At 38.7% G+C, this 25,108-nt stretch overlaps 1 protein-coding gene and 1 non-coding gene across 2 annotated transcripts in view; one reads left to right on the top strand and one right to left on the bottom strand.

Annotated features, from left to right (window-relative positions):
- The window catches only part of GNAI3 (G protein subunit alpha i3), a 46,313-nt gene extending 24,327 nt beyond the window's left edge, over positions 1-21,986 (top strand). The window contains exons 2-9 of the mRNA XM_054461917.2: positions 2,330-2,372; positions 2,489-2,630; positions 7,725-7,882; positions 10,967-11,095; positions 14,739-14,868; positions 15,245-15,398; positions 20,518-20,730; positions 20,820-21,986. Coding sequence (XP_054317892.1) covers positions 2,330-2,372; positions 2,489-2,630; positions 7,725-7,882; positions 10,967-11,095; positions 14,739-14,868; positions 15,245-15,398; positions 20,518-20,708 — 947 coding nt within the window. The 3' untranslated portion in view covers positions 20,709-20,730; positions 20,820-21,986. The remainder of the gene's footprint in view (positions 1-2,329; positions 2,373-2,488; positions 2,631-7,724; positions 7,883-10,966; positions 11,096-14,738; positions 14,869-15,244; positions 15,399-20,517; positions 20,731-20,819) is intronic.
- Positions 20,007-20,113, bottom strand: LOC129022993 (U6 spliceosomal RNA). Its single transcript, XR_008496623.1, has one exon. It is a non-coding gene; the product is annotated as a U6 spliceosomal RNA (small nuclear RNA).
- Positions 21,987-25,108: the final 3,122 nt, after the last annotated feature.

Below are 25,108 nucleotides of genomic sequence, written 5' to 3'. Positions count from 1 at the left end.
TTCAGTTCTGCCACTTACTAACTGTGTAATTATAGGCAAGTTACTTGACATCTGTGTGCATCATTTATCTTATCTGTAAAATGGGGGTAATAATGTCTACCTCATAGGGTTATTGTGAGGATTCAATTAGTTATTACAAACAAGGTGGTTAGAACAGTGTGGCCAAGGGTACTCACTAGATGTTAACTGTTAGGATCAGTTTTTGAATAGTGTTTAAGCCGTGAGATTAGGGCTGGGTGCGATTGCTTACTTCCGTAATCCCAGCATTTTGGGAGGCTGAGGCAGGTGGATCGCTTGAGCCCAGGAGTTCGAGAGCAGCCTGGCGAACATGGTGAAATCCCGTCTCTACTAAAAATACAAAAATTAGCCGGGTATGGTGGCGCGTGCCTGTAATCCCAGCTGCTCAGGAGGCTGAGGCAGGAGAATCACTTGAACCTGGGAGGCAGATGTTGCAGTGAGCCAAGATTGCGCCACTGCACTCCAGCCTGGGTGACAGAACAAGAGTCTGTCTCCAAAAAATAAAGACCATGAGACTAGATAACTTAGAGAATGAGTTTAGATAGGGAAAAGGGCCAAGGAGGGAGCCCTGAAGCAATACAACCTTTAGAATTCAGAAACTGGGCTGGGTGGGGTGGCTCACGCCTGTAATACTAGTACTTTAGGAGGCTGAGGCGGGCAGATCACCTGATGTCAGGAGTTTGCGACCAGCCTGGCTAATATGTCGAAAAACCCTGTCTCTACTAAAAATACAAAAATTAGCTGGGTGTTGTGGCGGGCGCCTGTAATCTCAGCTACTCAGGAGACTGAGGCAGGAGAGTTGCTTGAACCTGGGAGGCGGAGGTTGCGGTGAGCCGAGATTGTACCATTGCACTCCAGCCTGGGCTACAGAGCGGGACTCCATCTCAAAAAATAATAATAATAATAATTCAGAAACTGGAGAGAGGAGATTGAGGAGTGAAGTAGGAATCAAACCTGAACGGTGTGTTGGCTAGAAGCCTGCGTAGTGAAGAAAATATTTCAACTTAGACAAATTCTGCTTGAGAGGCTAAGATGAGCACCAAGAATTGACCAACTGGGTTTGTCAAGATGGAAGTTTTTGGAGACCTTGAGAAGTAGTTTCAGTAGAGTGGTGGGGATGAAGGCCTGATTAGCATAGCTGAAGGACAAAATTGGATCTACGAAATTGGAGGCACTGAGTATAGATGGCACATTAGAGGAGTTTTGCTGCAAAGAGGGATAGAGAAAATGTTGTGGTAGCTAGAAGAAAATGTGTGGGGTCAAGGAAAGTTAGGGGTGTGTATGTGTGTTGATTTAAAGATGGAAAATAGTATAGTAAGTTTGCATGCTGATGAGAATGACCCAGTGGAAAGAAAAAATTGATCATATGTGAGATGTGGGAAATATCATGGGAAATTGCAGCACCATGACCTTGAGTAGGTAAAATGAAGGTGCATAAGGGGAGAAGTTGATTTTAAAACATTGGCAGAGACTTTTCATCCATTGATGAAGGTAGAGAATATTAATGGAGGTACAGATAGACTGGTAGATGTCGTTGTGGGAAAATGTAGTTTTTTCTGATTGCTTTAATTTTTATGGAAAAGTAGGGCAGGATCATCAGTTGAGAGTCAGAAGTGGGAAGGGGTTTATAAAATTTGAGAGCGAGGAGGTGGTGTGATATAGGCATCTTGGAAGATAGGAAAATGAATTGACTAGGGAAGATCTAGCAGGTGGATTTGTCAAGGAGGTCAGAAGGCCAGCTTGACATTTGTGGTCATTTGTTTAAAGTGATTCCAGCTGGCTAAGGAGGGCAGGGTGGTCTTGAGATGGCATATGGTGAGAAATTGATAGGAACAATGTCTTCTCTGCTTCTATTTGAAACATCTTTAGTCCTGTGACTGATAGTATTGCTCTCAGAACATTTCTGTGGTGTAGGCAGGCAGCAACAGAGGAATTAATAAAAATGAATAGACCAAAAAATAATCATTTCATTTTTGCCCATGTTCAGTGTTTATATCATGTTTTACGTAGCGAATGAGTTCCTCCAAAAGTTTATGTTGCCATCTGTCCTTGGATATGCCTATTTTACACAAATGATACCAAGCAATCCCTAAGACACTTTCAATAAATTATACTTGGTTGCTGAGTTATGTAAAGAAAGCAAAATGCTGTAGTGGAGAAGCTCTATACATTTTCTTGATAGACATGAAAGCCTCACCAAAATTTTCCCTAGGACCCGTGGTTTTCATCAATCTAGAGTATCATTCATGTTGATATTATACTTTTATGTTGATTACCGAGAAATTCAAAGTCTGGTTTTCTTTTCTTACAGGTGCTGGAGAATCTGGTAAAAGCACCATTGTGAAACAGATGAAGTAAGTTGGAATGTGGCGTTTTGTTAGACTAGGATTTCTCCTAATGCATATAAAGTCCATAGTATCTTTTCATTTTAGGTCCATGGTATTGACTTGTGGTTTTCTTTGTTTTAAAGAATCATTCATGAGGATGGCTATTCAGAGGATGAATGTAAACAGTATAAAGTAGTTGTCTACAGCAATACTATACAGTCCATCATTGCAATCATAAGAGCCATGGGACGGCTAAAGATTGACTTTGGGGAAGCTGCCAGGGCAGTAAGTGTTTCTCATTTCCTCTTCACTTGCTCTTACTCAGCAGATACAGTTAAGTTAAGCAAAATTTTTGCTTCATGTTTTAGAGAAATGAATTTAAGCAACAAGATAAAATGTAGCAAAGTACTTTGTGCTCACTTGAGAAGTGTTAGCAATCTACTTTAGCAGGTGTTAGATATAACCACCCCAAGAGGAGCCTAGGAAATGGGATTCTGTGGGTGCACGGTAGGTTTCTGGGATAACTGTTGTATTCAATTGCTTTTTTTTTCTTTTTTAACAGCACTGTTGACTTTTATAGTAGTTGATAATAGTACGTTAAAATAATCTAAGAGAAAGGTTGCCATGATATGTAGCTGTGCTTTCTGAGGTGTGCAGATTAAAGGCCAAAATCAGTCTCCCAGAATAAATTCTGTAAGGACATGGGCACTAAGTCCAAATTCTTGAATATCTAAGTTAGATATTCAAGAATACTGTATACTACATGGAACCTTAGGCTATAGAATTGGAGTATAACATGCCCTAGTATAATTCTTTAATGCCCTGCACATGTCAGCTATTTAAAAAGTTGTATTATTATAATTATACTTAGTGGACCCTGAAGATCTAGTTTATAAAATTAGAGCATGTGTAATTAGGATGTTTTATGCCATTGGGGAGGGCGCCAAAATGAAGGCAGGAGATCTTTGATATTATTATCAGCTAAAATCCAGAGAAGGCTGGGAAATTATAGAATTATTTCCTACATCTAAGGGACTCACTGGCTGTGTTCAGAGTGTCATACTTACGTGCCATGGCGAAATAAAAGGAAATGATTTGGGAGGTCCTCCTGGAAAGGCAAAACCTATATGTCTATGAAGTTGCTTAGGAACTCTTATAAGCCACTTCCAACTTATCAAATGCGAATTTATATTTGATAAAAAGATAGGAAATTGTTGAGGGGAAATACTGAAAGGGTAGTCACAGTTGGATAGTGTTAGACTAGAAAGTGTCTTAGAAATGGCATAAAGGAAGAGCTAGATTAGGGATTGTGAAATGAGAGACTTGTATCAAAAAATAAGAGAAAATATGTGAATGTGACTTTTATATTTTTGTGAAATATATCACATAGAGACTATTTTTCTATGCATCTGAGCAGGGAAGTTTGGCAGTCAAGCAAAAATAAAGCCTTTATCCTTGTCTTACCCTTTCCTATTCCTTCTCTCACCCCCTGCTTTTCTTTCCTTCTTTTCCTCTTTTTCTTCTTTATACCAGTTCTATCTGTGGTCTTATTTTTTCTTCCTCCCTTTTCTCATTTCTGCCTATCACCTAACTCTACTTCTCTGTTGTATTTGTTGTATCTGGTAACTGGTCAGTAGTACTGTATTTATTCTCTTCCTTCTCTCTGTTGGTTTTTTCTCTGTCTCAGTTATTTATTCTTTTAGTTTGTCCCTTTTCTCTTTCCCTCTTTAATTTTATTCCCCGCCGTCTGTCTTCCTTTATTTATCTCCCTACCCTTTCATTTCTTTTTTTCTTTTTTGGAGACGGACTCTCGCCCTGTCGCCCAGGCTGGAATGCAATGGCTCGCTGCAACCTCCGCCTCCCAGGTTCAAGCGATTCTCCTGCCTCAGCCTCCTGAGTATCTGAGATTACAGGCGCGCACCTCCACGCCCAGCTAATTTTTGTATTTTTAGTAGAGATGGAGTTTCACCATGTTGGCCAGGCTGGTCTCGAACTCCTGACCTTGTGATCCGCCCGCCTCGGCCTCCCAAAGTGCTGGGATTACAGGCGTGAGCCACCGTGCCTGGCCCCATTTCTTTCCATTATCAAATCAATTGTCATTAATCTTTGGGTCCTAACACTCCTGTGTCACCAGATGCAGTTGACATCATTAGTCCCTCTCAGGCCTCCTAAATCATTCAGCTTTCTGGTGTCCACACAACCTAATCTGTAATCCTATATTATAATTTTTAAACGTTGCCTTTTTTTTTTTCCTTCTGTGTGTAAGGTTTGATGTTTATAGCTCCTCTCTTATTGTCTTCTGGTGTTTTTGTTTGTTTGTTTTTTGAGACGGAGTTTTGCTCTTGTCACCCAGGCTGGAGTTTAACGGTACGATCTCGGCTCACTGCAACCTCTGCCTCCTGGATTCAAGTGATTCTCCTACCTCAGCCTCCCAAGGAGTTGGGATTACGGGCGCCCACCACCACGCCTGACTAATTTTTGTATTTTTAGTAGAGATGGGGTTTCGTCATGTTGGCCAGGTTGATCTTGAATTCCTGCCTCTGCCTCCCCAAGTGCTGGGATTACAGGTGTGAGCCACTGTGCCTGGCCTCTACTCTAGTTTTTTATAGTTGGTTAGAGAGTGTGAATGGAAAAAAAATAGAGCTGGGTGTGGAATAGGTTCCTTTTTCACATCTGCTTAAGTGTGGAGGTGTGAAGTTTATTGTAAAGAGGGGCCTCTTCTTTTTTTTTTTTTTTTTTTTGAGACAGAGTTTCACTCTTGTTGCCCAGGCTGGAGTGCAGTGGTGTGACCTTGGCTCACCGCAACCTCTGCCTCCTGGGTTCAAGTGATTCTCCTGCCTCAGCCTCCTGAGTAGCTGGGATTATAGGCATGTACCACCATGCCTGCCTAATTTTTTTGTATTTTTAGCAGAGAAGGGTTTCTCCATGTTGGTCGGGTTGGTCTGGAACTCCTGACTTCAGGTGATCCATCTGCCTTGGCCGCCCAAAGTATTGGGATTACAGGCGTGAGCCACCATGCCCGGCCAAGAGGGACCTCTTTGTAGACCTTTAGAGAGGGTTTATTGTGGGGAAGCAAGAGCAGGTCAGTGGAAGAAATTAAGTGATAAGAAAAAAGTGTTTCCTCCTAAAAGAATATTTATAGAGTCAGGACAGCAAAAAAAGTAGCAATAATTCCCTCTCTTTTGAAGTTTTTAAAATTAGAGTCATGGTTTTTTTTTTTTTTTTTTTTTAAGTAGTGCTTAATAAGGTTATTTGAATACGTGCATGGGTATAGGTCAAATTTCAGAACTAGGGGATTATGAAGACTTCAGATGTTAGATAAAGCACCATACCTTGCATATGTAGAAGGACATGCTCACTGCTGAGTATGTTTGCCAATTTGTCTAATATTTCAACTTTTCTCATTAATTTATTTAAAATTTTATCTTTGAAAAGAAAGGGAGGGGCATATAGATCTTAGCTAAGGTTTTTTTTTTTTTTTTTTTTTGAGATGGAGTTTTGCTCTGTCGCCCAGGCTAGAGTGCAGTGGCACCATCTCAGCTCACTGTAGCCTCCGCCTCCTGGGTTCAAGCAATTCTCCTGCCTCAACCTCCCGAGTAGCTGGGACTACAGGCACACGCCACCATGCCCAGCTAATTTTTGTATTTTTAGTAGAGATGGGGTTTCACCATGTTGGCCAGGATGGTCTCAATCTCTTGACCTTGTGATCCGCCCGCCTTGGCCTCCCAAAGTGCTGGGATTACAGGTGTGAGCCACCGTGCCCGACCAGCTAAGGTTTCTTAGAGTTGAGCCTAGTCTACCGCCATGCCACCCTGAATGCGCCTGATCTCAGAAGCTAAATGAGAGTGGGTTGAGCCTAAATATTATTAGAAAGAATACAAGAAAGGATCATAAAGGAGGAAATATTACTAGGTGAAAACCATTAGAGCTGGAGACCCAGAGTTTGGCAAAAATAATTTGAGTGCACCGTGGATGGTTTTGTTTTGCTAAGATGGATGCACAAGTTCTGGTAATTCACAGGTCTTTGGAGTTTTTGGTTGTGAGTTCACCTGTGGTCTGAAATGACTTTTGCTTGTTAGTTTATTTGTCCTGATGACTACTTAAGATACAAATGATTGCTCCCCTTTCTCCTTTACTTTTTCTTTACATGTTACATACTTTTTAAATTTTTTATTTTTATAGTTATTTGGAATCTCTCAAGGTAGATAAATATTAGATATGGATGGGAAAATCATCCCGTGAGACCTGTGCTTAGTTTTAAACCAACAAGTAGGGATGGGTAGAATAAAGCAAAACAATAAAAATCTCATAATCCATTTCTGTCCTCTCCCTCACATATTTTATGTTTAAAAACTATAACCACCTAGAAAACTATGGCTATGTCTGGGCCTGGTGGCTCACGCCTATAATCCCAGCACTTTGGGAGGCCGAGGTGAGTGGATCACCTGAGGTCAGGTGTTCGAGACCAGCCTGGCCAACATGGCGAAACCCCTCTCTACTAAAAATAGAAAAATTAGCTGGGCATGGTGGCAGATGCCTGTAATCCCAGTTACTTGGGAGGCTGAGGCAGGAGAATTGCTAGAACCCGGAGGCGGAGGTTACAAGGAGCTGAGATCACACCATTGCACTCCAGCCTGAGTGACAAGAGCAAAACTCCGTCTCAAAAAAAAGAAATAAAGAAAACTATGGCTATGACTCATGAAGTTATGGTTACTTTCTTTTCCTCCTGCTCCCTTCCTTTCCCTCTCTCAGAACATTATTATTATTCCTTATTCCTTTAGGGAAATCTAGGAACTATTTGAATCTTTCCCTGAGGGATTTATTTCTCCCATTAGGCTTCTAGACTCCTTAAGTGCCTCCATCTCCTCTTCTTGTTCTACTGTCTGAGCTGAAGGCAAAGAAGAGAATACTTTTTTCTTAAACTTGATTAATGTTTTACTCCCTTTGAGGTGTTTAGACTTTACCTCTTATGTGCTAGTCTTTTTATTTCTATTTTTATTGTAGGCTTCCTTTAATAGAATGGGAATGTTTTACATAATCCTGTCTCATAAACCAGTTTTTTTCTCTCAAAAATTATTAGCAATCTGGATGGAGATTTGTGGGCTGGCCAGAAATGATCTTTTCTGGGGATGGTGGTATGTGGAGGAGTGGTGGGGAAGTAAAATCATTCCTCAGCTCAGTTCTGGACTTAAAACTGTAGTGAAATGAGAATAAGGAAAGACTTAATTATAAATTCTGTCATGCTGGCCTGTCAGAAAAGGTCTCTGTAACAACACCTCTTTTAACATAACATGTAATGTGTGTGTATTTTAAAGACACTGTCATCAAGTCTTAAAGAAATGGAGAGTCATCTGTCTCTTTCTTAACTGCTTTCTTCAGGATGATGCCCGGCAATTATTTGTTTTAGCTGGCAGTGCTGAAGAAGGAGTCATGACTCCAGAACTAGCAGGAGTGATTAAACGGTTATGGCGAGATGGTGGGGTACAAGCTTGCTTCAGCAGATCCAGGGAATATCAGCTCAATGATTCTGCTTCATAGTAAGTAATTTTTCTCTGTGAAACTATAACAGAGAATAACTTGATGACACTACAGAAAGTTTAGTACCCATCCTTAAGGAAATGTTTAAGTAATAGACACTCTTAGAAGTTTATAGGATACTTTATAAAAATCATCTAAGTTTAGGATTATAGAGCCCTTGGTCATTTGTATGATTTGGAGAAAAAAGTTCCCTCTTGGAATGTAAATGGGAGACTTGGCACCACAAAATTAGTTCCATGGCATTTTATTATAAGCAAGTGAAGGAGGAGAGACATCTGTTGTGGCTGGGTTCTGAATCTGTTCCAACTCATAAGTTCCCTCTGTGTAAGGGCTTGGCACTGATAGCCAGCTAGAGAGGGAAATTAGAATTGTGGTATTCCTTTTTATGCAGCCAGCTCTCTGTGTCTGGGCCGCACTATGGATTTCACTAGTAAATCTTTTGCCAGATCACAATAGTAGACTTTGTATAGGAAGAGAAGGTTGAGTCATGGAATGAAGTTGAAGTATCTTTTTGTCAAGGATATTATCTTGAGTGTTAATATAGTTTTAGAGAATTTGTAATGAATACTTATATTAAGCTATTACGTGTTATCCTATTTTACCTCTTTTGCATATACTTATTTATGAAACCTAGATTCAGAATGTATTTTTTTTTTTTTTTTGAGACGGAGTCTCGCTCTGTTGCCCAGTTGGAGTGCAGTGGTGCGATCTCCACTCACCGCAAGCCCCACCTCCCAGGTTCACACCATTCTTCTGCCTCAGACTCCCGAGTAACTGGGACTACAGGCGCCCGCCACCATGCCCGGCTAATTTTTTGTATTTTTAGTAGAGATGGGGTTTCAACGTGTTAGCCAGGATGGTCTCGATCTCCTGACCTCGTGATCCACCCACCTCTGCCTCCCAAAGTGCTAGGATTACAGGCGTGAGCCACTGTGCCTGGCCCAGAATGTATTTTTTTTTAATGTACTTTAGCGGGGCCTGGTGAGCACTTATTATCTGTATTTCTCTCTGTACTAGATGAGGGCACTTTTAAGCATTAAGGTTTTCTCTCCAATATTACTGTTTTCCTACTTTTCACATCATCATTCTAGCTTAAATTGTTACAAGAAGAAATTAAATGATACAGTCAGGCTGTGCATAAGGACAGGGATACATTCTGAAAAATGTATTTTTTCAGAATTAGGTGATTTGTCGTTGTGTGAACATCATAGAGTATGTGTACACAGAATTAGATGGTATAGCCTACTACACACCTAAGCTATATGGTATAGCCTGTTGCTCCTAAGCTATGAACCTGTACAGCATGTTATTGTACTAAATACTGTAGGCAATTGTAACATAATGGTAAGTATTTGTGTATCTCAACATCTCTAAACATATAAAAGGGTAATGCAATGGCTATGATGTCACTGGGGCTAGGAGTGTTTCAGCTCCATTATAATCTTACAGGATTACTAGCATACATTTATGCATTCTGTTGTTGACCAAAACATTGTTATGCAGCACATGACTGTATTTGAAAACTTGCTTATTCTTTCAGTGAGAACTTGGCTTTAGAAACGTTTCAGGATTCTTGCCTACCTTTTAATAACATTTTAGTTGCAGGTATTGATAGCTTAAATAATTCTACCAGTGGTCATCAAAGGTAGATTATAATTGCTTTTTTTCATCATTCATTCAGAAAGCTCTGAATCCTCTAACTACATGTGCTTATAGAGATTTTCATAACTGTTGATCTAAGCTTGCCTCTTTACATTAGTGATAGTCTTTGGTTTTATAGATCATTAATGATTCACTTATGTTGGTGCCATCTGCTCATCAGTTTTCTAGCCTGGAATCAGCAAAGAATACAGTTTTGAAGCAATCTTTTAATTATTTCCCTGAACAAATTAATTTTTTTGGAGGTATTTACAATTTGTTTTTGATTTAGATTAAAAAAAACCCCAGACCTCCCCAGACCTCTTCTGTTTACTGAAAGGAAACGGAAAATATTCTTACTCACTATAGTTCTCTTAATTTTAGTTAATCAAACACCATTCTCTAATGTCCTGTCAAATGGTTAAACACACATGACCTGTTAAGTTTAATCGTCTGAGGACTTTTGGTATAGTTTGGTTTTGGTATTATACAGTACACAGTTGATTTAGTATTACATTTCAGGAATTTTTCTTTAGTAAGAACATTTCCTGTTCCTATTGTTTTAATTTTTTAAATTGACCTTCACAATTTAATTCTGTAGAGTTAAACCTACTTTTGTGTCCGGGCGCGGTGGCTCACGCCTGTAATCCCAGCACTTTGGGAGGCTGAGACAGATGAATCACCTGAGGTCAGGAGTTTGAGACCAGGCTGGCCAACATGGTGAAACCCCATCTATACTAAAAATACAAAAAATTAGCTGGGCGTAGTGGCGGGCACCTGTAATCCCAGCTGTTCAGGAGACTGAGGCAGGAGAATCACTTGAACCCAGGAGGCGGAAGTTGCAGTGAGCCAAGTTCACACCACTGCACTGCAGCCCGAGTGACAGAGTGAGACTCTGTCTCAAAAAAACAAAACAAAATAAAACAAAAAAACCTAATTTTGTTAATGTATATAGACTGTATACTTTAATTGTACTATGTTGGATTCATATTTTTTCTTATTATTTCTTTTTTTAAGAGACGGGGGTCTCACTCTGTCACTCAGGCTGGTGTACGGTGGCACTCTGCAGCCTTGACCTCTTGGGTTCAAGTGATCCTCCTGCTTCACTCAAGGGTAGGAGGATTAGCTAGGACTACAGGCATGCACCACCATGCTTAGCTAATTTTTAAAATATTTTGTAAAGACAGGGGTCTCTTTATGTTGCCCAGGCTGGTCTTGAACTCCTGGCCTCAAGTGACCTTCCTGCCTTGGCCTCCCAGAGTGTTGGGATTACAGGTGTGAACCACCATGCCTGGCTTCTTATCATTTCTATGATACTGAAGATCTGATTCTGTTTTGCCACTTAGTAACTAGTAACAGGTTTAAATAGGAACTAATTTAGTCTGTTCATTTGCTATGCACATGGTTGGCTTCACCAAGTAAAAGTAAACGTGTCTTTTATTTAGTTATCTAAATGATCTGGATAGAATATCCCAGTCTAACTACATTCCAACTCAGCAAGATGTTCTTCGGACGAGAGTGAAGACCACAGGCATTGTAGAAACACATTTCACCTTCAAAGACCTATACTTCAAGTAAGTCATTAGCCTTTTTGCTAGGTGTGCCAAATACAAGTATCTTTCATTTTAGTTTACCATCTCTTAATCAGAGTAAAATTTCTCTGGGCAGTATTCCTTGGTTTAAACTTAACATATTTATCAGCATTGTTTGAATATTTTAACTGAATGGGGGCTCAAACATCTCTTGTTTCTCCAAATAGCGTCAAATGTTTGTGTCCATTTAGAGGAATTTAAATTCAAAAATAAATTTAACTTGCCTCCCAGTAAAATTTTTCCTGTGATAACTGGTTTGTTTTAATTTTATTCTTTTCAGCTGCTTTTTTGTTAGACTCACCAAAACAGATATTGAATGTTTAATAGGATAACAATATTAAACATGAAAACCAGTTTTTTTTTGGTTAGTTACATGGTTTTGTTTTGCCATTTTGATTTAAAATAGAAATGCTTTTCTCACCAGTGTCACTTCTTATTGGTTTGAATTTCCCTTCAAGTTGAATGGAATGGAGCAAGTATTGTCATGGCTCTTGAAGTAATTGGTGCATAGTGTCATGTACAATTAACTTCTTAATACAGTGCAGAATGGAAAATAGACTTGGGGATAGAGGTATTTTGGGTTGGTAAGATGACATATAAACAGTGATTTTTTTGGTTTGTTTTTAAAATTTTATTTTTTTAGAGACAGGGTCGTACTTTGTCATCCAAGCTAGAGTGGAGTAGTGTGATCACGGCTTACTGCAGCCCTGACCTCCTGGGCTCAAGTGATCCTTCTGCCTCAGCCTTCCAAGTAGCTGGGACTATAGGCTCATGCCACTGTGCCTGGTTAATGTTTTAAAAAAATTTTATGTGGAGACAGGATCTCTCTTTATTTCCCAGGCTGGTCTCAAACTCCTGGGCTCAGGCTATTCTCCGGGCTCAGGCTATTGTCCCGGCTCAGGCTATTCTCCTGCCTCAGCCTCTCAAAGTGCTGGGATTGCAGGTGTGAGCCACTGTGCCCAGCCCAACTGTGATTGTTTTAGAGAGAGAAAATTCTAGTATTCTAATACAAATAACTTTCTCATTAGCATTAGTAATTCTTTTTTTTTGAGACAGAGTCTTGCTCTGTCGCCAGGCTGGAGTGCAGTGGTGCGATCTCGGCTCATTGCAACCTCTGCCTCCCGGGTTCAAGTGATTCTCCTGCCTCAGCCTCCCGAGTAGCTGGGAGTACAGGCGCCTTGCACCACGCCCGGCTAATTTTTTTTTTTTTTTTTACTTTTAGTAGAGATGGGCTTTTACCGTGTTAGCCAGGATGGTCTCTATCTCCTGACCTCGTGATCCGCCCACCTCCCAAAGTGCTGAGATTACAGGTGTGAGCCACCACACCCAGCAACATTAGTAATTCTAAAACAAGCTTCAGCTTGTCTCTGTGTATAAATATTAGAAATGTTTTTTTGGTTCCCATTTTCTTTTTTTGTGACCTTTGAGATTAGGAGTAAACTTTTCCCCTTCAATATACCATGTGTTCTTTAGTTATGTCATTATGCTTATATGTAGGATGTGATGTTTGGTATTATTGCATACAGATGTAACTACTACCTAAAATCCTCTCAGTTTTTTCTCTGAAAACAACTGTTCCACAGGATTTGTGAAATCCGCATAGGGTTTACATATTACTAGATACCAGTTGGGGTCTTGAAATCCTAATACACCAAACTAGATTTTTTTTCCTGGTGCAGGAAAATAGCAGTTCAGCCATGAATGCTTTTAGAATAGACTTGCTGTTTATCTTTAGTACTGATGAATTTATTTAGCAAGAGCAGCAAAGACCACATGGATTATCACTCGTGAGACCATAAGAATGAGATTTCTTTGTATAAGGTTTGTAATCTACTTATAATTAAAAGTTGTGATCATTATTTAGTGTTGGAAACTTTCCTATTGGTGTTGTTATATAGATCAGTCTTTAGTTAGGCAAATCCTAACTGTCCTGTCTTTTTATGCCATGATCAATAGCCAGATCTAATTAAGGTGCCACACCTACTTGATTGTTGGCATGTAGATATCTTGTTATGAAGTACTATCATTTCTTCCTTTTCCTCTTCTCTCTAGGCAAAACTACTATCCATTTATTCAAACATTTATTGAGCATCTACCATATGCAAGGCATTGTGTAATTGCTTACTTGCCTCTCAGTTAATGAGGTAATGTTTATAAAATGTTGATCTCTTAGTGAATGATATTGTAAATGTTAATATGTGCTAAAAGCCCACCTTGGAACTTCACAGTGTTATAGAGACTTTGTAGAAGAAAATGGGGGAGTAAATTGAAGTTACTGGTGTGTCTCCCCTTGAGACCTCCATGGTGAAATATATGATGTTAGCCTTCCTAAAACCTGTATTATGACCCTATATTAAAACCAACTTGTGATTACATCATTTCAGGTGTCATGACCAAAGGTCAAAAAGAATTGTACAAGATCAACCCAAAGGAAGAGTTGGGTCATAAAGAGATAATTCCTTTCAAGCATACATTGAGAAATCACCAACTGTGTCTTATTTCTTTCAATTTCTGGGGGAAAACATCTCTGAAAATGTAGGCCTCTAGTCACTATAGATCTTATACATTAAACCAGTTTTGCAGAGTTTAGCCTTTAAAAATTGTAACAATTTGCATGTGTATGTCATTAGACCTAAGTATCAGCTAAAACACAAAGCAGTGCAGATCTTCTTTTTACTATAGGAGATAGTTGAGGATGCTGTTGATAGAAGTGCAGCAGTTGACTCAGAATACCAAGTAAGTCACCCAGAAGACAGTATTGGACTAAAACTAATCTGAAGTGTAACATAAAGTTTGTGAACAGTTGAGACTTTGTTTTTATTAATTAGGTTTAAGTAAGACTCGGACTTTGGAAATATTGGTCAAGGCTGTTTTTTAGTTATTGGGTTCATAGAATCCTACCATAAAAATATAATTTATTTGTTTTTACAATTAATCTCCAATATATTTTTTTTAAGGTAAGGAAAACAAACTTAATAGGGAGAAGTTATGGAAGCAGAGTGCAGATAGGGCATTTAGAGGCAAACCATTTTGAGAGTCAGAACATGGGTGCTGGAGTTAGAGTGCCTAGGTTCAGATCCCCAGTCCCTGTTTGTTAGTAGTGTACCTTTGAGCAAATCATTTAACATTGAATGTGCCTCAGTTTCTTTATCTGTATAATTGGGATAATAATAATAGTACTTCTAGGAGTGTTACAAGGGCAAAATGAGTTAAGATGTTTAGTAGTAGTGTCTGGCACCATGGTAAGCACTCAATAAATATACCATTATTATTATTATCTCAAACTGTATTATTTAGCTCTTTGCTTTTCCTGTCTTTTCCCCTCCTTCCTTTAATCCATTTCAGTGCTTATTCTGCTGACTTTTCACACATCTGGTACAAGCTTTGATAGAGAGGAGGCTCAACTATCTAAAATGAGAATCTAGATTATTCACAAATTTTATTTTCTCATGTTGTCTTGTACTTTTAGCCAGGATAATTATTTTGACTGCATTTAATCTATTCTTTGTCTTCTATTATAAATGAAGTTTTGAATATGTAATAGTGGGAAGTTTCCTAATCATTTCAGTTTGGGGAAAGGTGTATGTGTGACCTTGCTGAATTTGCTTTCTTTCCCCTTGCGCAGGATGTTTGATGTAGGTGGCCAAAGATCAGAACGAAAAAAGTGGATTCACTGTTTTGAGGGAGTGACAGCAATTATCTTCTGTGTGGCCCTCAGTGATTATGACCTTGTTCTGGCTGAGGACGAGGAGATGGTATGTTGGAGCTTCTGGTAAAAAGCCTGTCTAATGTAGCTAGGAAATGGAAAAATTAGGAAGATTGTTGCATCCATTTCCTCATTCAACGAAAACTTAGTATCTTTAATTTTTTTGATCTGTGCCCTATTACTCTAAAAAAGATGTTATAGCCACATTGCGTATGTGGAAAGGATGTTAGCCAGCCCTTCCTCCTACCTCCTCTCCCCCAAAAATTACAAAAATGAGGACTGACACTCAACTTTATCTTATTGGTGTTTGACTTATTTCCGTGAATGCCATTTAGTGCTGCAAAACTTGTTGGTTTGTCTTTTTCATTAAGTTAATCCACTTTTACTATTTGCTACTGACATATCATCCTTTATTTCTTTTTCAGAACCGAATGCATGAAAGCATGAAACTGTTTGACAGCATTTGTAATAACAAATGGTTTACAGAAACTTCAATCATTCTCTTCCTTAACAAGAAAGACCTTTTTGAGGAAAAAATAAAGAGGAGTCCGTTAACTATCTGTTATCCAGAATACACAGGTAAGGGGTTATGAAAGATTTTATTGGAGGTACACATCTTACTTAGATCAACACTTTGGTGGCATTCATAAACCTGCCTTTTTTTTTAAATGATTGATTGGGAGAGTATTCAGTGGTAGTGGCATTGGCATTAAGCCTGTGATTAAAACCCCGTAAGTCAAGAGTGCCATATCAGACACAATTGAGTTTTCTGTGTTTATTTTAAATTTCTGTCTTCATTTTTTGAGGAAAATAAAAAAGGAGAAGAAGTAAATTTGGGAACTGGGCATGGTGGCTATAATTCTAGCTACTTGGAAGGCTGAGGCAGGAGGATCATTTGAGCCCAAGAGTTTGAGATCAGTCTAGGCAACATAGTGACACCCCCCGTCTCACAAAAAATAAAGTAAAATTTGGTATATGTTGAAGAAAATACAAGAGTAAATTGTAATCATTGTGCCCAAGAAACTGACATGTAGTTGCAGAGAGATATAAATAATTTTATTATAGTGTTTAATTGCACATAAATAACTTTATTATAGTCTAAAATGTGCATTAATAGAAGTGGAATAGAAGTGGTTACTTCTGATGGGGTCATTGTAGTCTTTTTCTAGAGCTACTAAGAGGATGAAATAGAAATCATCAGGCAGACAGGGGAATAAAAGCATTTTAGAAAAGTGGAATTGCATATATGAGAATATGGAGGTAGGAAAATGGTATGACCAGTTGTGGAACCCAGAAGGAATTTGGTATTACTAGAGTTTACAGTGGCAGGGAAGAAGTGGTTGGAGAGACGGTCAGAGATCAACTCATGGAGGGCCTTATATCTCATGCTGAGAAAATGATGATCAGTTAAAGGTTTAATATCCTACCATGATCCATATCATGGGGTACATGATATAGAAGAAACTGTGCTTTAGAAAGATTATGCAATAAATAATAAAGATAGATAGTAGGGGATTTGAATTAGTAAGAACTCAGGATGGAAATAAAAACTTTTGATGGGGATTAAGGGATATATCATAGAACCCAAGGGCAAGAATGGACAGGTCTTAGAATGGAATTAGAACTAGGAAATAATTGTCAGGAACCCTGGAAGCACTCTTTATCCCCATCTTTTTTCTCTCCTCTCTGTGTATCTTTTTTATTATTCTTTCTTTCCTTACCAGCTTTCTCTGCTATTCAGTTTATGTGATAACAGCCTAGTCACGGTTTCTCTATCTCTGGTAAAAAGATCAGACTAGGCTGGGCGCGGTGGCTCACGCCTGTAATCCCAGCACTTTGGGAGGCCTAGGTGGGTGGATCATGAGGTTAGGAGATCGAGACCATCCTGGCTAATACAGTGAAACCCCGTCTCTACTAAAAATACAAAAAAAAAATTAGCCGGGCTTGGTGGCGGGCGCCTGTAGTCCCAGCTACTCGGGAGGCTGAGGCAGGAGAATGGCATGAACCCGGGAGGCAGACCTTGCAGTGAGCCGAGATCGCGCCACTGCACTCCAGCCTGGGTGACTGAGCGAAAAAAAAAAAAAGATCAGACTAGACTGGGATTGCTTGGCCTTGGTTTCAAATTCCAAGGAGAGAGATTCTGGCCGTGGTTAAGTCAGGCAGAAATCTGTGGGCCAATCAGTTGAGGTCAGGGGCACAAATGTAACTGCCAGGGATGGATCACTATGAAACTTATAGATCAGAGTCAGGTATTTCCAGAGAAGGGGAATTCTTATTAGTGGAGACACTGTAAATGCTTTCTATAATAAAGTGAGGCTGGGTGCAGTGGCTCAGGCCTGTAATCCCAGCACTTTGGGAGGCCGTGGCAGGTGGATCATGAGGTCAAGAGATCAAGACCATCCTGACCAACGTGGTGAAACCCTGTCTCTACTAAAAATAGAAAAATTAGCGGGCATGGTGGTGCACGCCTGTAATCCCAGCTACTCGGGAGACTGAGGCAGGAGAATCGCTTGAACCCGGGAGGCGGAGGTTGCAGTGAGCCGAGATCGCGCCACTGCACTCCAGCCTGGTGACAGAGTGAGACTCCGTCTGTCAATCAATCAATCAATCAATAAAGTGAAGGGGTAAAGCAGGGGTAAGGAAGTGGGAAGAGTCAGAGGTACTGCCAGGTTTCTGTCTTGGATGCTGGTGCTGTGACCTGAATTCATGTATAGGAATGTTGATTTTTAATTATTTATAGAACGTCAAAATAATAATATCTCATGGACAGTTATATTTGAGGTTGAGGAGAGGTTGGGGTTTGAGATCATCAGTAATGAAAACATGGAAATGGGTGAAATGACCTATGGAGATAATATTATAGAATGAGGAGAAAAAGGACCACAGATAGAATGAGAGAGAATAGCAGCCTCTATTGGCAGGAGAGGAAGAAAGATATCATAACCAAAAGGAGAGGTTAAAAAGTGAGTTGATTAAATATTTCAGTCAACAGTGTTATCTGCAGATAAGTAAGATACATACTGAAAAAGGGCTTTTGGAGTTAACAATTAGGAGGTCGTTGACCTGCTGCTGAGAGCAGTGTCAGTGGAAAGTTGAGTACAGTGAGTTACAGAATGGAAAGTGAAGAAAGAAGACAAGTGTAGACTACTCTTGAGCAACGTGGGTTTAAAGGGAAAGGAGAGATTTAAGAATGTTTATAGGCTGAGGGCTAAGATCCTATAAGCAAAAGAGATATATTAAAAAACAGATGTAATTGAAGGAGCAAGATTTGCAAGCAGGTGGGAAAAAAGGAATTAAGAGTCTAGGTAGGATAAATGGATAAACAAATTGTGTTATATACATACAATGAATATTACTTACCCAAGAAAAGGAATAATAATAGATGGTACAACTTGTATGAAACTCAAAACACTGTGCTAAGTAAAAGAGGCCAATACTTCTATTATATGATACATCCAAAATAGGCAAATTTCTGTCCATAGAGACAGAAAGCGTATTAGTGGTTATGAGAACTGGGAGAATGGGAAGAAAAGGGAGTGATTACTTAATGGGAATAGGGTGTTGAAAAAGTTTTGTCGCTAGAGAGGTGGTGATTGCATAACATTGTGAATACACTAAGTGCCACAGAATTGTACACTTTAAAATGGTTAAATATCTGTTATGTTAATTTTCCTCAATAATTTTTTTAAAAGAGTATAGATAGAGCAATTGATTTTTGAGCAAGAATTAAGACACCTCTAAGACCAGAAGTACAAATAAGTGCAGATATGTAACATTTTGAGTGAGGTGGTAGGCCAAAAAGTTGAGATGTAGTTTAATCCTCATGGCCTCTGTTTTCTCAAGGAAGTTGGAAATGTGGTTACCTGTTCAGAGTAAAGAACAGGGAGGTGAGAATCAGGTGAGTTTATAGAAAGCAACCAAGTTTTAGGATTGGGGGAGAGATATGTAAGACAAGTAAAAGAATTGGTATTAATGTTGAAGGCCCAGCTTAGAGTCTTCACACAAAGCAAAGAGCCTTTAATATCATATCCATTTTCTTTGTTGTTGTTAACTTCCAAGCCTATCCTCCATTGTCTTCATTCTGCATACAGATTCTTACAGTCCTTATTTGCCAGGTATTAGTATCTGTTCCTAGCAGACAAAATTCACTTTTCACTCATCTGCCTCCTTTAATTTACAGAGGTTGTTTTCCAGATTTTAAGAACCTGCTTCAAGCACCTACAAAGAAGCTGTTTTCCTTCAGTTCTTTAAATATTTTAATTAATATTCTTTTCCTTTCCTTTTTTTTTTTTTTTTTTTTGAGACAGTGTCTTGCTCTGTCTCCCAGACAGAAATGCAGTGGCATGATCTCGGCTCACTGCAACCTCCGCCTCCCAGATTCAAGTGCTTCCTGTGCCTCAGCTCTACTACAGGTGCCCACCACCAGGCCTAGCTAATGATTTTTTGATTTTTAGTAGAGACGGGGTTTCACTATGTTAGCCAGGGTGGTGTTGAACTCCTGACCTCAAGCGATCCACCTGCCGCGGCCCCCAAAGTGCAGGGATTACAGATGTGAGCCACCACACCCAGCTCCTTTTTTCGTTATGCCTCACGTTACTGAAAATAGCCTGTAGTTTATTGGAATAATGAATTGTCTTTGTTGTGTTTCCCTGGCTTTATAGCCAGTTTCTAAGGCTACTCTAAAGGTTCCGTAAGTAGACAAGATGGTGTAAAAAGCAGGTGATTTAAGGGTATTAATTACAAATATTGTTGAGACAGGCTTTACTTTTGGTTCCTGTCACCTTTCTTTTTGTAAAAAATAAGAGCTTCATTGAGATATAATTCAGAAACCCTAAAATTCACTCTTTTAAAGTGTATTGCTTTTCCTTATTTAAATTATTACCTTAAGGCTTTGAAGCTAAACCTCCTTAAAACTGTAGAATGATTTTGAAAAGAACAGTTTACCTTGTTGAATTCCTTTTTTTGTTTGTTTTAATACAAACAATCCCATAGCGTTTATTTTCATCTTGTAGTAACATAAGGGTAATCAAAACACTATGAATGAATGTTCATATTGGACAAAGGACATCTAAAAGCAAACTGTATCCTTCTCAACAATTTCTCACTTCATTGATCCTTTCTAGTTGGAGACACTTTGTAGCAGAGTAATATTATCCCCTTTTAGCATGATCCGACCCAGTTGTTTTCAGAAATATGGAACGCTTCACGAATTTGCGTGTCATCCTTGCGCGGGGACCATACTAATCTTCTCTGTATTGTTCCAATTTTAGTATATGTGCTACCAAAGCAGGCACTACCCTGTTGAATTTTTATTCCAAGATCACTCCAAGGAACACAGCCTCTCTCAGACTTTTTAAGCAGTTGTGTTCCCTGGAAATGCACCTTCCTACTTTCCTAGTTTCCTTTTATACTTTCTAGATTTTTTTAGCTGAAAAGTCTAAATGAAAGGGTAAAGAGAAATTTAATGTTATGTTTTCCTCAATCTTTGTGTGTGATGATTTTATTTTTGTTACCATGAGAGTCCACTCTCACAAAGAACCTAATTATAGAAACACCTAATGATTATAGAAATAGAGAATTCTATTCATATTTAATTGGGTTATGTTCCCTCTCCATAAGTAAATGGTAATGGTCTGACTTAGTTGAGTTCAGGCAGCTGTTAACAATTTGAACTGAGAGTACTGGGTGTCCGTTTTAGGTTCCAATACATATGAAGAGGCAGCTGCCTATATTCAGTGCCAGTTTGAAGATCTGAACAGAAGAAAAGATACCAAGGAGATCTATACTCACTTCACCTGTGCCACAGACACGAAGAATGTACAGTTTGTTTTTGATGCTGTTACAGATGTCATCATTAAAAACAACTTAAAGGAATGTGGACTTTATTGAAAAGCATGGATGTTAGTGAAAGGTAAAGTTTCATACAAGGTAGTTATAGTGCTACAGTGATGTCTCTTGGTTTTTAAACTTCTTCTAATTAAGAATATTCTTCTCTTCTAGTTACTACAGTGTGGAGTGTTGAGACCAGACACCTTTTGCTGTCTCATGGGGCAGCTACAAGCATGAACGGGACCAGGGAATGGCAGCAGCATGCAGAATCTTAGCACTCTTTAGCACAATATTTTGTATTAGGGAACTTTTAATTGACATGAGATGCTAAAGTCAGACATTGGAATTGGAAGAACTATAAAGTGTGATTCGATCATCAAGACATCACTTGGATTTCTTAATCTTAAATGCTTATGGAAGATGTGAAGTTGAGGTGCTGCATTCTAGAACTTCAATATGTAGCTTACTCTTTTTTTCCCCCCTTCTTAAACCACCAGTGGTTCATTTTTAAGGTTTTTTCATCAAGAGAAGAATAACTTTACTAAATTTTATTTCTTTATTTGCAAAAGAATCTTTATTAAAACACAAACAATCTTAACTATGCACATGATGTGACCAGATCATCTTGAAAATATTCCTCTTTAGTAGGAACTCTTTGTTTTTAACTCTTGGTATGGTCAGAATATAATACTTCCATAATTACTTCTAATTCTTTCCAGTTACTGGGGCTATAAATACAACTTTTTAAATGAAATTTATGTTATTATCCTGCTCAAAGTACCATTATGGTTTCCATGTGGTAATTACATTGGAAAGTTCTGCAATAAGATTCTAGTTCTCTCTTTTCTTTAAGCTTATGGTTGAAGGTTAACCTTGTTTGTGCAGATTACCAAATTACTGCTGATGTAGTATGATAAAGTCAGCTTCTTGGATACAGACACACCCAGGGCAGCTGGCAATCAGAAATGCAAATTGCTAAATTCCAAACAGAACCAGTGACTTTGCTGCTACATATTTACTAAATTGACCACTTTGATTCTTGCTTGTTTGTCTCAGTTATAGGGAGTTTTGTACAAGGTGCCTCTTGTTTTCCATCTTCATGGCCTTTTCTGTTGAGAAACATCTAAAGTGTATTAACAGTGCATGCTTTTACTTTGTAAATGTGGTGCCAAATCCCTGTTTGCCATTGTTTTTACTGTACCGATGTTAATTGTAGTAATCCTTAGTCAGTATGTTCTTTTGCTGAAACTGTTGCATTTTGGGACTTTTTTCCACTTTGTCATGTGTACATTTTTAATCTGTTATAGTTGGCGGCAGTATTAAAATGGTGAGTAAAGAGCCCAGGTTTGCTCCTGTTTGTAACTAGTCTTTTCTGGAAATACTGTCTTCTGTTTCCTTTTGCCTTTGCAGAATGTGCTTTAGCCTTTGTCTGAGAATGGGTTTAGGTAGAAGGGTTTCTTGAAGGTCTAGTCTTTTGGTGTAATAGTATTGTTGAACCTTAGGTTTTATGTTATATCTGCATATGAGTGATATGTGATCATGATTCATTTTGCAGATTTACATTTTGCTTGTGTGGAAAGTTACATTCACTTCAACCTACAGACCCTTTTTTATAATGTACAGCAAATGTCATTAAATATTGAATGCTCTATTGGGGGAAGACAAATGAAGAGAATGCATTTTGAGCATTTCAAATCAGTAGTTTGGGCAGTGGCTTTTGGGGTCCAATCTTTTTGGATTGGATTCTATTTCATCTTTTGATGTGACCTTTCACTAGTTTACAAAAAAAAGGTTTGTGGTCAACAAAAAAAGCAAGTCATAGCAGTTCAGTGCCTTTGTGTGTAGTTTTTAACTTTTTTTGTGATTCTTTTTGGAAAATCATAGCTTACAGATGGTATAACTGTATTATATAATGTAATTTTCTTTAGGTTTGGGAAAACTTGATCTGAAAGAAAATTATCAGCTTCAATTGGCGATTGGTTCAGTGCCCACAATGTAAACAGGGTTGGTAGTTCTTACTCATTTTGAATATACCTTTTCCTTATTGTATTCTGTAATATAGGATCATCTGGAAATAAGACCTGGTAGAATATTATTTTCAACTGTAGTCTTTCTATACTGTGGACTAATGAAATGGTGTTGTTGATAATCTAAAATAACCAATAATCCAAAAAAGTTCATTTTACTTTGAATTTGTATTTTCATTTGAATGTCTATCTGATATGTTAAATTTTTAGCCCTTCTGTTAAAGAAAAATAGCAGGTCCCCATTTTTCTGCCTCTGTACCATTTACATTTGCTCTCTGTTAACATGAAGATCACTCTTATTTCACCATCCCAAATAACTTATCTAAATGCATATTTCTTGAGGACACAGGGAGACAATTTAAGTCAGTAGTTTTTAATATGACTTGTAATCACTTGGATCCATCTAAGAGATTGACTTTTGGCTGGTGGGCTGGCAATCGGTAATTTTTTTTTTTTTTTTGAGACGGAGTCTTGCTCTGTCGCCCAGGCTGGAGTGCAGTGGCGCGATCTCGGCTTATTGCAAGCTCCGCCTCCCGGGTTCATGCCATTCTCCTGCTGGGACTACCAGGTGCCTGCCACCACACCCAGCTAATTTTTTTGTATGTTTTAGTAGAGACGGGGTTTCACCGTGTTAGCCAGGATGGTCTTGATCTCCTGACCTCGTGATCTGCCTGCCTTGGCCTCCCAAAGTGCTGGGATTACAGGCGTGAGCCACCGCACCTGGCTGGCAATTTATAATTTTTAAAAGGTGATTCTGATTACCAGCCAGGCTTGCAAATCACTGGTTTGTATTGAAATAAAAGATATTTTCTTGTAGCAGGACTAAAATGTGGGATGAAACATTAAATCTACTAGCCTGAAAAAGAACTTTGGCATTTGTAATCAAAGAAGCTGAAAGTTGCCTTGTGTGTTTCCTCTGAAAAATGCTGGAGATTTGTGATAATGTTTCAGAATTCAGGTGCCTGTGCTTTGGACCATCTAAGAAGCCATTAGTCTCTGTGTAAAGAAGAAGTATTCTTAATGGACAGTCCCCCTAACCTTATAAATTGAGCTTTGCAACAGATTTCACCTCCTAGCATGAAAATTCCAAAAACTTTAACAATTATTCATAAGTGGATCTTGAGATGACATTTTCATCTTGGACTGTTTGAATTCTAAATCTCTAGTTCACAGTGAATCATTTTTTAAATTTTTACTGATGGATCATTATTTTTCACAAGGTACTGCATTCTTACAATGTAAGACTAGATGGACCAAAATTTTAAAAAAAATTTCTTGCCTTGTTTTTTTAATTTTCATATATATTCTATTTGTTGTATATACACATTAGACTATTTTAAAATATCAGCTTGTTTTTGTAATTCATTCATTCACCGTATATTCTTATATTCTGGTCATTATTCTCTCATTTATAGCTGTGACATTCTTTGGACATTGCTTGCCTGGCCTGATTAGTTACTTAATATAATTTATTTATTTGCTTAGCATGTGTGACATAGTTCTGGAGTTTCCTGTTGCAGAACTCCTTGCTGTATTGCAGTCATATATCAGGTAAAGTCAGCCTCTTGTTCCTATTAAGAACCTACCATTGATTATTTTCCCTTTTTACATGTTCAAAAAAAAAAAAAAAAAAATCAGCAGCCCTCTACTCATTTGTATAAACCTAAAACGTCACTGTTTTCCTTGAGCGTTAGTACTTGTGGGATCTTTCCTTTTCATGTGTAATACTGATTTTAAGAGCAGTGATCTTAGTTTGCCAGTGCCAGGTAATTATTGTGTTCTACTTTAGGCTTTGTGGTACAAATCAGGGATCTGACCTGGATCAGCCTCAGCTCTTTACATAGCTTTATGATCATCATATTTTATTATATTGCTCCCAACAAGCACAAGAGAAAAAGGCAGGCTTCCTAGAGACCTCAAGTTGAAAGCTGATTTTGCTGACAACTATCAGGGAGTAAAAGAAAGGCTTTTTCAGGCACTGGAGAACTAACTTTAATGATGATCAAGGTCTTTATGCCTTTATCTTTTAGTTTTTAAGATCATTTCTCTCCCTCCTTTCCCCCCAGTTTTCTCAACATTTATGAGTTAGTTCTGCTAAGAACAACATACTTCAGAACATGTCAGGATAGGGCAGTTTTTTCTTGTTTTTCTTTTTTCTTTTTTTGAGACAGTCTTGCTCTGTTGCTCAGGCTGGAGTGCAGTGGCACGATCTCTGCTCACTGCAACCTTTACCTCTCAGGTTCAAGCGATTCTTGTTCCTCAGCCTCCCAAGTAGCTGTGATTACAGGCGTGTGCCACCACACCTCGCTAACTTTTGTATTTCTAGTAGAGACAGGGTTTCACCATGTTAGCCAGGCTGGTCTCGAACTCCTGACCTCAAGTGATTTGCCTGCCTTGGCCTCCCAAAGTGCTGAGATTACAGGTGTGAACCAC

The sequence above is a fragment of the Pongo pygmaeus genome, chromosome 1 (assembly GCF_028885625.2).
Source record: "Pongo pygmaeus isolate AG05252 chromosome 1, NHGRI_mPonPyg2-v2.0_pri, whole genome shotgun sequence".
NCBI classification, from domain to species: domain Eukaryota; kingdom Metazoa; phylum Chordata; class Mammalia; order Primates; family Hominidae; genus Pongo; species Pongo pygmaeus.
The sequence above is the reverse complement of the archived record's forward strand: the minus strand, read 5'-3'. Positions and strand labels throughout refer to the sequence as shown.